The sequence below is a fragment of the Calidris pugnax genome, unplaced genomic scaffold (genome assembly GCF_001431845.1).
Source record: "Calidris pugnax isolate Ruff unplaced genomic scaffold, ASM143184v1 scaffold9, whole genome shotgun sequence".
NCBI lineage: Eukaryota > Metazoa > Chordata > Aves > Charadriiformes > Scolopacidae > Calidris > Calidris pugnax.
Window position 1 is genome coordinate 440,878 of NW_015090778.1, and position 16,903 is coordinate 457,780.

The 16,903-nt window shown below is 43.6% G+C and overlaps 1 protein-coding gene across 1 annotated transcript in view; it reads right to left on the bottom strand.

Moving 5' to 3' along the window:
- RPTOR (regulatory associated protein of MTOR, complex 1) overlaps positions 1 to 15,176 on the bottom strand; it is a 137,471-nt gene extending 122,295 nt beyond the window's left edge. The window contains exons 1-2 of the mRNA XM_014950324.1: positions 13,620 to 15,176; positions 949 to 1,051 (exon numbers count right to left, since the gene is read on the bottom strand). Coding sequence (XP_014805810.1) covers positions 949 to 1,051; positions 13,620 to 13,781 — 265 coding nt within the window. The 5' untranslated portion in view covers positions 13,782 to 15,176. The remainder of the gene's footprint in view (positions 1 to 948; positions 1,052 to 13,619) is intronic.
- Positions 15,177 to 16,903: the final 1,727 nt, after the last annotated feature.

Below are 16,903 nucleotides of genomic sequence, written 5' to 3' on the forward strand. Positions count from 1 at the left end.
CTTGATAATCAGACTTGAGCTCCAAAATCAAGGGAATTTTTCATTTCTTAACAAAAAAACCAGGAATTTAGTCCAATGCTGCATCAAAGTAGCAACCCATGTGGTGTAACTGCCAGCAAGATATTTTTGAGAATAATTCCAGATCTTCTGAACTCACAATCCCAATTAAAATAGCCCCAGAGCAGTCACCTCAACATGCAGTAAAGTCCATGCATTTTACAAAAAAAAAAGTTATTTCTCTATCGTACGATGCAGAGGAATTTGAAACCTTTGCAGAGCACAGTACTCTAAAAATGTTATTGCTCCAAGGTTATTTTTCTATCATATGATGCAGAGGAATTTGAAACCTTTGCAGATCACAGTACTCTAAAAATGTTATTGCTCCAAGATTTCCTGAGATATTTATAAATCTACAACAATTAAGAGAAAGCTATGTAGCTAATTAACAGCTTTTTTCCCTCCACGCTATCTCAATTTAGAACAAAGCAGGAGAGATGACCTATGGCAGCAGTTACTGCTGGACACTTAATTAATTCATGTAGACACAGGGAAATGAGATGCCAGATTTCCTTTTGTTCGCCCCAGCTTTAAGTCCAGGAAACACACAACTTTTAAGATCACTATATACACTGTAATTTGGTATTTATTAGACAGATTTCCTGAGATATTTATAAATCTACAACAATTAAGAGAAAGCTATGTAGCTAATTAACAGCTTTTTTCCCTCCACGCTATCTCAATTTAGAACAAAGCAGGAGAGATGACCTATGGCAGCAGTTACTGCTGGACACTTAATTAATTCATGTAGACACAGGGAAATGAGATGCCAGATTTCCTTTTGTTCACCCCAGTTTTAAGTCCAGGAAACACACAATTTTTAAGATCATTATATACACTGTAATTTGGTATTTATTAGACTGACAGAGCTTGGAAGTTCCCAGGACTTACCGATCCAACACTCCAGGCGGGCACAGGGAGTTGTTTTCACCACATCAGGAGGGTCCACGCCGACATTTAGGCACAGAACTAAGGCAACACTAACAGTCTTCATCTGCAAAGACACAAAATAAAATGCCTACTTAGTGTAGGAAAAAAAAAAAAAAATCAACTCTCACTTCTGTTGGAATTTTACCACTGCTATAACTTTTGAAGGGTTTCAACAACGCTTTGTTATCTCCTCTTTAGCACAGACTATTTTAAGCAAGGAATGACTGATTAAATTTTTCATTAATTTTTTTTTAAATAGAACAGTACTTAGATTTTACGTTACTATTTTTATTATTATTTCCAGAGCCCATTCTTCTTTTATAGAGCGTGGAAATGGATATCACTGGACTTCTGCTACCCATTTTAAATTAGTCACTGTCCAACTGAAACACATTATTAAAACATGAGAATATGCTATTCAGGGTCCCCGATCAATATTACAATACAGTATGTCCTCTCTAATATTAAAACTAAAAGCATTACAAGGGAAAAACTCCCAAGTGACCAACCAAACCATAACAAAATGCTTAGTCTATTTTGGTTTTGTTTGCTTCACGTGTTAGTTTTCCTGGATATTCATATTTCAGGACACCCCATCCCTTCCTTCTCTTGCCTATAGCTGCTGCTTCAGCCCCAGCCCCACAGACCCCACCTTCAGCCACGCTCCTGGAGCCACCAGGGGACCGTGAACATATAAAATCCAAACTTATTCATACCTCACCTGCAACCAAAAATCTGCACGAAACCAATGACTGACTGGTTTAACTATGGCCAGTTAAAAATATTGCTTGAAAATTATTATTTCACACCTTTATGCTCTTTGCTGAACTCCCTCAGCCCAACACTTCAGCCAGAGAAGGAAAACAAGAGAAGTGACGTGGCTTTGGTACTTCCATCCAGGGTTGAGTGCTGCCCCGCTTGCCCCAAGCGGGGCCACCCACCTCTCCGCTTCCCCAGATGCTCGTTATCATCCACAACCACAAAACTTCTGTCTGGTACAAAACTCTGTGCATCAAAAAGCTCCTGCCTGTGCGGGGCCACCCACCTCTCCGCTTCCCCAGATGCTCGTTATCATCCACAACCACAAAACTTCTGTCTGGTACAAAACTCTGTGCATCAAAAAGCTCCTGCCTGTGCCCAGGGTCACCTCCTGGGACCCCCAGGGTCCAGCCCCGTGCAGAACAACACGCTGCTGCTGGGGACAGAGAGCACGAGCGTCCCAGGAGCAGTCACAGGCTGGCAAAGTAAAGAGCCAGAAGGAAACAAAGGAAACTACAGGACAAAATAACTTATTACAGGTGAAATCACACAAATCATTCTTTCAAGAGAAAGTATCCCGCCAAACAATCTTTCCTGTCTCATTTATTTATAGTTTCCCATTTGAGGTCTAATACTGACTTATTTTTCAATATTTTACTAGTAATGTCTGATCTGTGACTTATGCTGAACAGGCTGATATTTATTTTCTATTCCCAAGCTGTGTGTTTTAAATAAGCATTTCTCCTCGAGCACAGACAGCAAAGCAGTAATGGAAAGTAAGAGTCTAACTGATCCCAAAGACAAATGGGGTGATTTCCCCTCTGCCTCCCTCCCCACAAAGGGCGTAAAGGATTACACTTCACCGCTATTTGTTCTGCTAATAAAGAGCACATCTTCAGGAAGAATTACAGCGCTCTCACACTCCCCTCTGACTCCCACTCAACAGCCATCTATGATCTTCAATCATTACAGATCAAAAGAAATCCTGAGCCAGAGAAACCGAGTGATGCTTTTCACATTTCTAAGCTGTTTTGGAACACGCTACCAGAAACTTCCCAGCATATTTAAAGCTTAATATAAGAAGTACGAGGACATGCTCATCTGTCATTAAGACAGTGGAAATTTTCGCTGCTGGGGACAGAGAGCACGAGCGTCCCAGGAGCAGTCACAGGCTGGCAAAGTAAAGAGCCAGAAGGAAACAAAGGAAACTACAGGACAAAATAACTTATTACAGGTGAAATCACACAAATCATTCTTTCAAGAGAAAGTATCCCGCCAAACAATCTCTCCTGTCTCATTTATTTATAGTTTCCCATTTGAGGTCTAATACTGACTTATTTTTCAATATTTTACTAGTAATGTCTGATCTGTGACTTATGCTGAACAGGCTGATATTTATTTTCTATTCCCAAGCTGTGTGTTTTAAATAAGCATTTCTCCTCGAGCACAGACAGCAAAGCAGTAATGGAAAGTAAGAGTCTAACTGATCCCAAAGACAAATGGGGTGATTTCCCCTCTGCCTCCCTCCCCACAAAGGGCGTAAAGGATTACACTTCACCGCTATTTGTTCTGCTAATAAAGAGCACATCTTCAGGAAGAATTACAGCGCTCTCACACTCCCCTCTGACTCCCACTCAACAGCCATCTATGATCTTCAATCATTACAGATCAAAAGAAATCCTGAGCCCGAGAAACCGAGTGATGCTTTTCACATTTCTAAGCTGTTTTGGAACACGCTACCAGAAACTTCCCAGCATATTTAAAGCTTAATATAAGAAGTACGAGGACATTCTCATCTGTCATTAAGACAGTGGAAATTTTCTTTTCTACAGTTCAAGAATATAGCCACCAGAAAACATTTCAATGGATTTTTGTTAGAATTAAAAAATGAAGCATAAGGCTATTTGGCAAGCTTCTGGGAACCTATATCCAAAATGCTTTCTCAGCAAAGGCTCAAGATCAAAACCACAGAAGCTCTTACTGTGGGCTCTTCTCTGTAGAGTGGAATTTCCATGCAAAAAAAAAATAATACTGAATACAATTCACAAGTTTGTATTGCATTCAATTTAAAATGATTCAATTTAAAATGATGATAACTCTGGGTCAGAACCTGAAATACTTAAATTGCAAAATTCACTCAAAACGTTCTTCCTGAGAAGTAACGGTCCTGAATTCAAACCCCAAATCTATCAGAAATGGGAATAAATGCAGGGGTAGTTCTGTCTCTTCAAAAGAGAAGATGCTTATGAGAGGACTTGTCAAATATTTTTAATTCACCTTTTATTTCATTTTGAGACAAAACAGATTTGCAGAAGAGGGAGAGTATCATCACACATATCTCAAACCAAAATGAGGGCAATTTCTGCAGTTTTCTTCAGTTAGAAAAAAATAAACCAAAACATTACATTCTCTTCCTAAGAATGGTTTTGACTGAAAACCTCAAGTTTTATCATCACAGGGAGTCCAACGGATCCTATTGTAGCATACCTGGAAGTAATTCCAGCCCAGACCAATAGTGAGATAACCGCATTTCATCAGTTTCTAGAGATTTGTTACAGACTAAGTAAGAACAGGGTTAACAACTAAGAGGAAAGTCATATAACTGTTTTATCTTCTAGATTAAGTAATACCAAGAACAAATCTGTATTGTAGCATACGTAGAAGTAATTCCAGCCCAGACCAATAGTGAGATAACCGCATTTCATCAGTTTCTAGAGATTTGTTACAGACTAAGTAAGAACAGGGTTAACAACTAAGAGGAAAGTCATATAACTGTTTTATCTTCTAGATTAAGTAATACCAAGAACAAATCTGTTAATCAATTCATGATAAATTTTGCATTTTGCGGTAAGACCCTCACCTAACATTTCAGAATGGCCATTTTAAAAACCCATAAATATTTCATTTCTACACTGCAATTTGCAAGCTGCAAACTTTCTGTTTAACCATTACACAGATGAACACTCAACCGTTATAAACCTGCCTGGGTTCGTGCCAATAAGTTAAAATTGCTTCACAAACACAAGATTAAGTCAGCATTAAACATAAAATATATGCTGCTACACTATTTTACAGAGCTGAGGGTGAACTTATCAGCACTAAATCCAAATCCTGGGGCAGATTTCCAGACACAGAAGTCTTCCTGTCTCACTTGGGAATCTCCATTGCCCAGCACACTCAATTCTGCCTGCTTGTTCAGTGGGTTCATTCCCTTCCTGAAACCTTTTTTTTTTTTGGACATTTTTCCTTATCTACATTTACATCGATTTAGTACAAGCTTCTAGACCAAAAGACAAAACCAGGTAGGTGTTCCACAGATAACTCCAAAATGTTACTGGTTTGGATCCCTGCCATTGAGTGCTTCAACAAGGAGTTCTCTGAGCAGTAACAGCAATATTTAGCGACACAAAACATTGTTCTCCCTTTGGGGTTTCAGTTACAGATCGTTCTGCAACACGCAGGAAATCACATTTTTCTCTTTCCCAAGCTTTTCCAAATCACACCCATACCCAACGTTCCTTCTCCCAGCAGGGTGGGATCCAGCAGCAAGGTGGGTGCCTAACTGGTGGTGGGCTTTGCTGGGGGTGGTGGGACTCAGGACAGATCAGCTCCGGGAGGAGATGGGTGTTCTGAACCCCACAATTTCCCGCTTCAGGCTCCCAGCTGAGAAGTGCCAAGTGGCAATGCTTTGTCTGGGCACTAAGAGCACAGGCATCGGGCACAAAGCACCCCACTTGGGAATGCCAGTTTGCAAACCAGCTGGTGAAAAGGCTGAACATCCTGAATGGGGAGACAAAGCCTGACCTTCCTGGACCAGTCAACGACACAAACCCAGGGAAGAGGTTCTGGAGGGAGGACTCAGGCAGAAGGAACCCCACTTACACCATCAAGCTCTAATTTGGTTCCCTTCTACATTCATTTCCCACCACAGTGTGCAAGAAGACTGAGAATCAAGCATTACTCTCATTTTTTTTTTAATGGATCTTCCCTTTAGCAGGTCAAATTCCAAAAGAAAAGAGACATGCCAGTCCTCTGCAGCTCACCTGCAACATTTGCAAGGTAAAACATCTAGAAAAAAAGAGCTTTCAGTCTCAAGGATTTTTTTTTTTTTATGTAAAGTTTAAGAGAAATAAATTGTTAGGGGAAAAAAAAAAATCTCAGTGTGCTTCTGCACAGTGATAAAAATAGTAGAATGCAAAGAAGTACTTCAAGTTTCCATTAATAATTCAACACCTCTGCAGGTAGTCTTCAGCCATCTGTGGCCCAAAAGGTCGGTTCTTGCTGCAAGTGTTGTGACAGCACACACCAGATTCCTAGATCAACTCCTCCTTTGGCTTTGTCTTCCTTTTCTAACTTCCATATTCAGCACTAATACTCTGATTTTTCTTCAGAGGTTTGTTATGTCCAACGTGTTCTCCCACCCCGTGAATGCAGCCACTACACAAAGTTCAAGAGCATTCAGTAACATTAACACAGCTCCATAAAACAGACTTTTAAACTGCTTTGAAATTCACCAATTATAGGCACTGCTTACACTTGTAGATGAATCACCGCTGTCAGTTGATACCCGAGATATACATATACACTCCCTATTTACTCACACAGAGAACAGTGTGCATCTTTTCTCTCTGCCAGAGAATAATGTCATTTTCATGCTGTGGCCCGGCCGCTGCAGGTGCTGCGGGTCCCCGCAGAGGTGGCAGGTACCACGTGGCAGAGCTGCTCCCACTATTAAAAACTACAATCGAGTACACTGGTTCACCCTGTCACAGCAAAGCTTCAAAATATTGCAGTGTGTACTTAGTTCCACTGAACCAAAATGGTGCTTTCTTGGCCCTGCCAATCATTTCTTAAAAATAATGAAAAAATAATAGGAAGTAAATATTTTACTTCTATGATCTTTGCTGTCTTTATACAATATGCATAAAGAATCAACAAGAGATGTTTTCTAGATGTTATTCCTCATTTGATCTGTGACAAAGGCTTTCCCTCTCACCTCAGCACAGCTCGCTCTCTGCTTTGCATTCTGCACAGGCTCCTTTTCAGCATTCCTCCGCGCTCCCACTCCTGTCTAGCACCGTCTTTAAAAAGGTGTCCATCTTCCCCTGCGTTGCCTTACTGCGTCGCCAGATCTTCCTTACAAACTACTATTTCAAATTATTCCTAGACGACACTTTTAGATCTTTTAAGGAGTCAATAAAACATGCTTCACAACGTACAGCTGGTCAGGAATCACACCGTCCCGTTCAAGCAGAATCCCTGAGCTCCAGCCAACTTCACTACATTAAAATAACTGTTTCCAATAGAAAGATTCCTGAGCTTCCAGGAGCAAGGAGGAAAAAAAGATAAGGACTGGGTCCAGTTCTGGGCTCCCCAGTTCCAGAAGGACAGGGAACTGCTGGAGAGGGGACAGCAGAGGCTACAGAGATGATGAGGGGCCTGGAGCATCTCTCTGATGAGGAAAGGCTGAGGGACTTGGGTCTCTTTAGTCTGGAGAAGAGAAGGCTGAGGGGGGATCTGATCAACGCCTATAAATACTTCAAGGGTGGGTGTCAGGAGGATGGGGCCAGGCTTTTCTCAGTGGTGCCCAGGGACAGGACAAGAGGAAATGGGCACAAACTTGACCACAAGAAGTTCCACCTAAACATGAGGAGGAACTTCTTTCCTGTGAGGGTGGCAGAGCCCTGGAAGAGGCTGCCCAGAGAGGTGGTGGAGTATCTAAAGTACATTCTTTATAGAAAACCAGAAGAGCAAGACAAACATCTCAGGTTTATCAAATTTACTTGGAAATGGCAGTTAAAGCTACGAGACACAGGGAACAATCAATAATCTCCTCAGTTATCCGTGGCCATACTAGGCTAACAGTCACCTCCGGAAGCGTTCAGGGTAGGGGATCAGCACAGCAGCAAGCCAATTAAAACATCATCTCAGAGAGAAAAAAACAACACAATCAAAGCCCCCAAACTTCCCAGGAAAACCTGCATAACCCATGGAGACAAACAGAAATGTAGGAAGCCCAGTGCCCTTGAATTTCTCCATCGACACAAAGGCAGAGAGAAGAAATGTAAGAACCAGAGAAGCATTAATGAAACATTCCTAAAATGCTCCCATAACCTTCAGTCTCTCCACTACGGGAACACATCCAGTGCCAAAACCAAGAAGCAGTGGTTGTCAGCAGAACAGATGTTTCCCAGTTTCCTCTCCACGAGGAGCAGCCCGCAACCATCTGGCCACGTTCCCCTGCACCGGGGCTCCACCAGTGGTTATCAGCGTTTGCCACACTCCAGAAACCGGAGGAATAACCTCATCTAGTGATACCTATTTTTAATTAAAGTATGCAATTTGCAGTAATGGTCGAGCACTTCTGTGTTATATTTCAAGGCAGGTATTTTTTTCACTGTCTACTATTCACAGGCCTTTCAAATTTCTACAAACAAGCTGGGGGAGCAGGAGGGGAACCAGCCACTACAACATATATGTTGAGTTGATGTAGCAGTAATTGCCTAACTCCTCTCCAAATACCATATGCTCAGCAGCGCAGCAAAGTCTCTCCAAGACTGTCCTAGTCTCCAAGACAAAAAAATGAAGCACATTATATATAATTATCTATTCTCTCATTGTGGGTTTGGTTTTCTTTTTTGAATGGAGAAGCACAGATATAGTTATTTTCTGTCATTCCGTTTGCTAACATTGAAGTCTCTCCCCACTCTAAAATTATCTTTGCACGTGATAACATCAGTTCCTTTCCCACACATTACACTGCACTTCTATCACTTATTACTCATATTGCAAATGTAATTAAAATTAAGCACACTCAGGGAGCTATTTAAGGGACTAAGACTCCTGGACACTTCTGTCTATTAAGCCACTAAAATTTAGATTTACAAAAACCATTTTCTTCCCCTCCTAACTGGTAAAAGTAGAAATTCACAAATGTAAAAATTTGCAAATGCACAATTACACATTTACTCCCTCTGTTCAACCACCACAAAAAAATCCTACTTCTTATCTTGCAAAAAGTCTTCACAACAATATTATGAAAAAATCAAATCCTGGATATGCTCAGAAATTACATAAACTAATGCAGTTATCCTAATGCTCCCCAGGAGCTAATTAAGTATACAACTGAAATTAAAGCCTAATTCCTCCATGGCAAAATACTAAATTACCACATCACTGTCCTACCGTTCGTGTGGTTGGGTTACAGCTGACACCAGAGCTGTGGTACTGGAGAGACTGGCTGCCAACAGCCACCAAGAGCATCATCGTACAGCCCTGGATCTCAGCTGCAGTGAGAAAATTCAGAGGACGAGAAAGAGATTGACCGAGTTGAAAATTTCAGTGTTTCCTACTGAAACACTGAAAAAGGTATTGAAAAAACACTGAAGGGTTACTGAAAAAAGTAAGACCTTTTTCTTTCAAACGATGTGCCCAGCTGTACTCTTCAGAGCTGCTCATCAAAGTCCTCTCTGCTTGGACATAAAAACATTTGTAGACCATGGTAGATGGAGCACAAGCCTCCCAACTCTATCCAATCAATACACAACCATCTTCATTCAAAGTGAGCTTTGTTCTGGGTAAGAGAAGATATAAATCTATAACTTAGATGACAGCGCTCATTACTGACAGCAGGGGTTCAGTTCGGGGAGAAGCTGGGGTTTTGGTTTGTTTTTCCAGACCTCGGTAACCCCACAGGTGCCCTGTGCTCCCACCCAGCTCACACTCCCCACTGGGCAGCAATCACCACTTTTAGTAACTATGGAACTGAAATGGATTTCAACCACTGACCTAGAAGGGAGAGATTCACACCATTCCCAGCTCTCAGCAGCAAAGCAGGGGGCTCCCAGCCAGCCTTCCCCAGAGCCTGTCTTCACACCAGGCAAAGAACAGAAAGTACATAACATTTGGGTTAGATCCCACACTGCTTACTGGGCTACCATCTTCCTAAACACAAACAGGGTTGATATTCCATCTTAAATATTTCTTTTCTGTTTGTTTATGCACGGTCACGGACTAAGTCAAGCTAAAGTGAAGGCTGCCACCAAAACACAAACTCCCCCCCAAGATTCCTGCTTGGATTCCCAGCCCAGCTCACAGGGAATGCACGGAGTGGGATCCAGAGCGGGGCAGCCGAGGCTCCAGCAAGAGTGAAGCCACATCCTACGAGTGCCTGGAAAGCTGCTCTAGATCAAAAAACTACCACAAGCTGAAATAACCTGCACAAACTTCCAATGCCACCATCCTTCATTCATTTCCTCTGACACACGAAACATTTACCATGCAGGCAGGTAAACTCCGCTTGTCTAAATTAAGCACATTTGTATGCCGTCCTGCTTTAATCTGCATTTCCATAGAAACCTAATTGTGTATTCCTCTTCTCATAAAAACAGGATTTAATTCTCACTCAGCAAGTTATGAGGCAGCAGGAAAAAAAAAAACGTTAAAGTAAAACTATTACAATCAGCTTTGTTGCTCTCTGCTTATTTTAGAAATCAAAATAAGTACAGCACATCTTAATTTTAATATTCTGAATTTAGTAGCAACTTGTCAGTAAAACCTGGTGTATTTGAAATCTTCTTATTTAAATCAAGTTTCATGATTTGGTTGCTACTGAGGCTGTGAGATTTAATTCAATACACAAAGCATAATTCCAACCCTCCTGTGTTAAAAATATTCTTTAAATAAATAATAGATCAAAGCAGTGTCACTTTGATGGCATATGCAGCCCAAGAAAGCAGGAGATGAAGGATTAAATGTTTTCAGAGCAGTCCCGGATGAAAGGGTGGGGGGCAAGTAAATGTTCAGTTATTTTATCTAGATTTACCACTCATTACTTCTCTTATTTGATTCTTCCCTCTATTAGAAATCTGCCTTCTAAAAAACCTTCAAGTTCATATAAACTCTGGGGTTTTACAGCAATGAAGCAAGATGGGGAAAAAAAAAAAAAGCCATTCCATTCCCAAATCTTAGTGACTCATTTCTTCTAACTCCAGTGAAGCCAGGATGGCTCCCTAGGACTCCCCAAAATGATAAATAAGGGCAAAACCCATCACTGCCTGTGTGGTTTTGTGATTCACGGGAGAAATTGCCACAGATTTACCTGCAGCTCTGGCAGACAGACACTTGGTTTGGCTCACCTTTGAGAATTTCTTGATTCAGAGATAGGCTGGTGTGTATAAATACGGGTAACGCTTCCCATCCTAAGCTTTGACAACTTCATTTATTCAATTCAAAATAATGCAATGCTTTCCCTGCTCTCAACTCACACCAAAAGGTATATCCCCTCCAGCCTTCAGCAAAACCTCTTTCAATAGTGTCTCGAAGACAAGAGCACATCCAAAGTCAACCAGACCTGGCTTTTGGAAGGAGGAGGCGAGAGACAAGAAAATGAAGGTAAATTGGGGAATGCAACAGACGCGCAGTCAGCCTGGGACTGGGGGAAGTGACTGGGTGTTGCTGTGACTTTGATTAACAGTGATAGACAGGGGTCAGAGGCCTTGAATAAGGATGACACGTCTTCCCTCACACCATCATTCCAAAATTATTCCTAACAAAAACCCCACAAATCTCAAGTTCCTGCATTGTTATTAAGGTGATTAGTTTTCTGGACAAACCCGTTAGACTCAAACTCCCATTTTCAGTTGATCTACATGAAAACAGCAGCAGCACGAACGAACAAGCCAGGTCATATAACACAGGGTCAAACCAGATCATACAATTTTTATGAACTATTTTGCAGGATTAACCTAACGGGAGTTAGCTGGAGGAAACATTTAATAAACGTCATTTTCCATCCAGAATTCTAAACGCCCCATCTCCTGACCCCCTCTTTCATCCTCTGGAGTTCTGACAAGTTTGTTATATCTCATCAAAAACTAAGGAGACATTCAATGACAGCTAAAAAGCTGAATAAAATACAAAGACATGAAAAATAACTACTAAGATTTAAAAGTAATGAGATGAGCATTCTCTGATCAGTTTCTCTTGCTCTCAGACGTCTTTATGTGCTTTTTATATATTCCTATGATTCTGCTCTTAAGCAAAAAGTAAGTAGACACAACAGCAAGTTTGTCCAAACACCACCTGATAAAGCTGTGCAGATACAAATGACACATGACCAGCACCACTGATATTGATAGAAAGAAAAAAGCCATTTGATTCAAGCTGACAGTGAAAACATGATTAAACAGAAAGATTCAGATTTGCTCTTATTTTCTTCATTTACAAAAACAAGGCTCAGTATCTTGGAGAATGATTCAGGGCTGATTTCACTAAGCTCATTCACAGCGAGTAGCAACACAATTCCTTGAGAATCACATCATTCATACCACAGAGGACTCTTAGAAGAAGAATCTGCAACTCCCCAGGAGTAAGGATGGTAGGAACTCGGCTGTGACAACCACTGTAACCACTGCTCTCCTCTTCACTGAAACAATTCTCTTTGGCTGTAACACGCACATGAAACGCTTATCAAGAAATACAGAGACAATAGCTGATTTCTACAACTTTACTCAGGCTTATACTGTACAACCTATCGATTATCTTGATCAAGTCAATGTCATTCCCAGTTTAGAAAGAAACAGCTTTGCAGAGCAGGAAATAAGCGAACAGGAAGCTTCACAGGAAGGCAGAGGGATCACTAAAATAGACACGCAAGCTCATCACACCTCCACAGTCTAGTAGAGAAAAAGCTGCTCTTTGCCAAAACCCGTTAAAGAAGACATACCACAAAACTTTGTGTTCTGTGGCTCATTTCAATTACATCCCAAAAAACCTCAGTTCAAACCATTAAAGATCTGCCAACTCAAATTTTCTATACGTGGCTCTACTCAGTCAAATGATTCTGGTTCAGCCAGAGCCTTCCCCAGAACCGCTGAGCACTACGGGACCATGCTGGTGAACACCCCTCTGGGAACTTTTAGAATCATGTATAACATCCTCAAGCCTGGCCATGACGCCTCTGGAAAGAGACTACAGGATGGAGTTGCAACAATAGTTCCCAAGTTATTCCACAGCATTACAATCAGAAGCATAAACATAACAGGAATTTAATCACCCAAAAAACCTCATACCATAAACAGAAAGTTATGGGCAAAATAACTTTGAGACCTACAGAATCCCGTAACCCAAAGCAGATTCCAAGAACAGAATGAGAGGAGCTGATTATCCACGGCATTTCCTAGGTGCTTTGTTTGCTTGCTTTTAACTTAAACATTTAAGTTGGGGCACAGATGCAGCAAAGGATTCAAGACAGGCTGGCAGAGGTCCTTCTTTGACAGCTTGGTTTGATCAGTTTCACATGCAACTTACGAACACAAGAGAAGCACCTGGCTTTAATACACCAAATGATTCATCTAACATCCAAAAATCACATAATCTCATTTTTCCCACACAAAAAGAAGGCTTTCATTTTATATTCCGCATAATATGCTGGTGGCAAACTTCAAATCCACAAAGCCCCCTTGCATCTTCACCACTAGACAACTTTAACGACTATGTTTATTGCACCTTGTACTCGCATCATTAACCTGCTGATCCAGAGAGCTCTTTAAGACCTCATTAATTTTATTGTCTTTCCTGAGAAACACCAAGTACCCAAATTTCATTTAAAGAGCTTAAACGAGGGAGGTACTCAAAGGCTGCATTACCATGAGCTTGAAATTAGTATTTGTGACCCATCTGCACGTTTGCTTCCCCCAATACAACATGACAGGTACATAAACTAAAGGCAAGGTACACCACGGGATCAAATACCCATCTGAAAACACAGACTGTGCCTGAAGTACAGCAGCCCTCTGGGCACTTACTCCTCCCTTTTCACCACCTCTCCCCACTAATCCTCCTCCAAACCCCATCCTGCCCGTGAGCATTACCCGGTCCTTCATCCTCCAGCTCTGAGCCAAAGACTTGGAGCCTTCAATCTTCTCACAATGCCTTTTCTTCATAAAGGCCAGAGGCAAGTTCCAGTCAGTCAGGTCAGACTCATCCTCCTCCCCGAGCCCCAGAAGAGGCGACTGTAGCATCTCAGACTCCATCAGAGGGGAAGTGCCGGGCAACAAGTGAGCAGCAATCTCCAGCCCAGCGGGGGCCGAGGGGGGGTCCCTCGGGCGGGTGGCGTGGGGGGAGGACGGGGCAAGGGCAGAGGGAGGCTCCGCTCCCAGGTGTGCGGGGAAGGACGAGCTCGGGGGAAGCCGCGCCTTCCACCTGGCGACTCTCCTCCTCCGCCGCGGCCCGCAGACAGCAGCCCCGTCCGGGCTCCGAGGAATGCGGTGCCTCCCGGCCCCGCCGAGGGCCGAGGTACCGGAGGGGACCGGGCCCCGGGCCTCCACTCGCGCCTCTACCCCCGCGGGCCCTGTACTCTCTGCGGCGGGAGCCGCGCCCGGCCCATGGCGGCTCCCAGCTCCCTCGCACACCGGCGGGCCGAGAGCGGATCGGCGAGCTGCGCACCGAGAGCGGACGGGAAGCGGGAGAAGACGGGGAGACTCGTCCCGCGGTGCCGGAGAGCCCGACTCCTCTCACCACCACATCAAGGAGGCGGCCATCTTCCCCCGGCCCACAATGCACCGCGCTACGGGCCGCCGCGTGGGACAAGCCGTGCCGCCGCCGGCCGGCCGCCGTTACCATGGTTACAGCGCGGCCTGTCCCGGGCCTAGCGCGGGCCGGGCGACACCGGGAGCCTTCCCTGAACCCCTCCCCGGGTCCGCAGGGCTGACAACAAGCCGTCCTCCTCCGGGCAGGCGGGGACCGTCCGGTTGAAGGTTCACGGCTCGCCCGTCCGGTCCCCTGCTTTGCGCGGCCTCAAGATGCCGGCGGTGCGCGGTGACAGCCCGTCCAGGGGGGCTGTTGGGGGGGCACCGCAGGCTGGGCAGGTTTGGGGCTCCCTGTGGGAAAAGGGCGTTTCAAGGGCAGAACAGGCACCCGCGGGGATCCCAGGCCGGGGCGGAGGTGAGGGGCTGAGCCACAGTGTGTCTGTCCCAAGGGGAGAAGGTCCCGCAGCGCTGAACCCACAGACCAGAAGGACAAGGCTTCATCCATGGCATCTGCTCCTCCTGTCAACTGCCCCACCAAGCTGCACATCCACCGTGGGCTTCTGCACAGGGAGCCATGGGATGCGATGCCCTCCTTTCCTTCAGGGATTTTCCCTCCTGCAGTACTGAAGGGACAAGTTCATTCATTACCGAAAAATAAATACACCCAAAAAATCAACCTGATGTACATTGCCGTCACTTAAAGCAACACAGGATGAACTGCACAACATACCGAGTCTACAACTACAGTTCTGATGATCTTCATCTTAAACAGAGATAAAAGTACCTCTGTGATGTGAAGCTCCTGGCTATGAGCAGCAGGAGCATTGCACCGGTGTGTCCTGGTTCCCCCAGACATGCCATAGTGCTCGTTCTTGGACCTTACTCCACTTCCAGTTGTGGGGTCATTTATACTGGGGCAAAAGAGCGGTGCAGTGGTGAAACTGGGCAACAGACTCCAGCAGAATTATACCTGAGGAAAAGCAAATGTATTATTTCAGGAATTTATCAAATAAACGGAAGGTTAATGAATGTCAAATATTGCTCCTAATGAAGTTCCTCATTTTTAGAATATATAATGTTTGCCCTTAGCAGTAATTGAGCCCAACTGCATTCATGTTTGTAATACTGGAAAGGTGTAAAAATTATTTCACTGTAGAAATCAAAGAATACATGTATAATTTGATTTATAGAATCATATTCATTATCATTAATATTTTCAGTGTTTACATTCATGGAATATTTTAAATGCAATGACTGTTTCCTACAATAGATTGGAAAATTATATTTCTTGGAGGCTCTGGAATGGCCAACGTTTGCTTTTGCTCCTTTGATTTACTGACTGAGCTGATTCATTGCTTTATGGGTGTGCTTTTATGCTGATGGCTGATCATAACTACATGATTGTTATTGAAATGAATTGCCGTGGCATAGAAAGCATTTATATTGTGTTTCTGCTAACCTTTAATGATTTCCCCGCACTGATGGCAGCTGCGCAAAATGGGAACAACAATCCCAACACACCACCTGAAAAAATTACAGCCCCTGGAGGGCCCGGGACAGTTAATCCAGCGCTGTGGCCACACAGATGGACCCTGGCCATGGGCAGCGCCGCCGTTAATCCCGGCTCCCGACGGCTTTAGGGAGCCTGTGCCCCACCAGAACCCGCTGCTCCGCAGCCTCGGGAGCCACCACTGAAAATACCTTTGAAGGACACAGCTGCCAAAGGGCAGAGAGCACAAATCTGCCTCCCTTCCCCTATGTGCAGCTTTAAAACGATGATTATTTCAGATAACGACTGCCGTGTTTTCACGGGGGGCTGGGGGTGGTGGGACACGGGGACCAGCACGGCAGAGCACCCCCAGCCTCAGCAAAGTGGGGCTGCTCTCACGACAGTTTCTGAGAGCTGGCTGGGATGACATCACCTATGTGCTAAATACATGTTATTTTATTTTTTTTTTAACGCATGATGAAAAGGGCATAACATTTAGTTTTAGCAAAGCTGTGACTGGAAATTTGTGAACTGACCAGAGCCGGTAAATATCAAATGAAAACATTTATCTGCACTTTATCAGATCTCTGAATAAGGCTTTTCTAAAGGACACACGCGGCAGGTCAGTTGGGGTCAGTCTCCATTTGAATTCCTAAATTTGCAAGTTTTGATGGAAATCAGAATGAATTGATTTGTTCAAAAATAGCCCTGCCAAGCGCTTGGCTCTGATGGCATCTGGTCTCTGATAATGAAAATCTTCAGGATGGTGGTCATGGGCTCTCGGATCATTTGCAGTGATGCGCCTTAATCAAAGCAACTCACCTTATTTCAGTCTGCATAGGGCAAGAACCAAAGGGAGACATAAATAATCTTCCATTTATGTCTCCGTAAAAATTACTTGTTAGAAGTGATGCCATTCCCTGGACTTCTTTCATTTCACTCCGTAGCCCAGTGTCAGCTCCTGGTTTCCTTCATGGCAGAGAAAATTCTGCAGCTTTTACTCAGGCAAAGTATTTCTCAACGTTAAAAGGCCATGGCAAGTCCCCTGCCACTGGAGTAGAAAATTGAGGCTACTGTTGTGCTTTAACCCCAGCCTGCAATAGAACCACACACCTTAAGAAGGGGCAGGGGGTAAAAA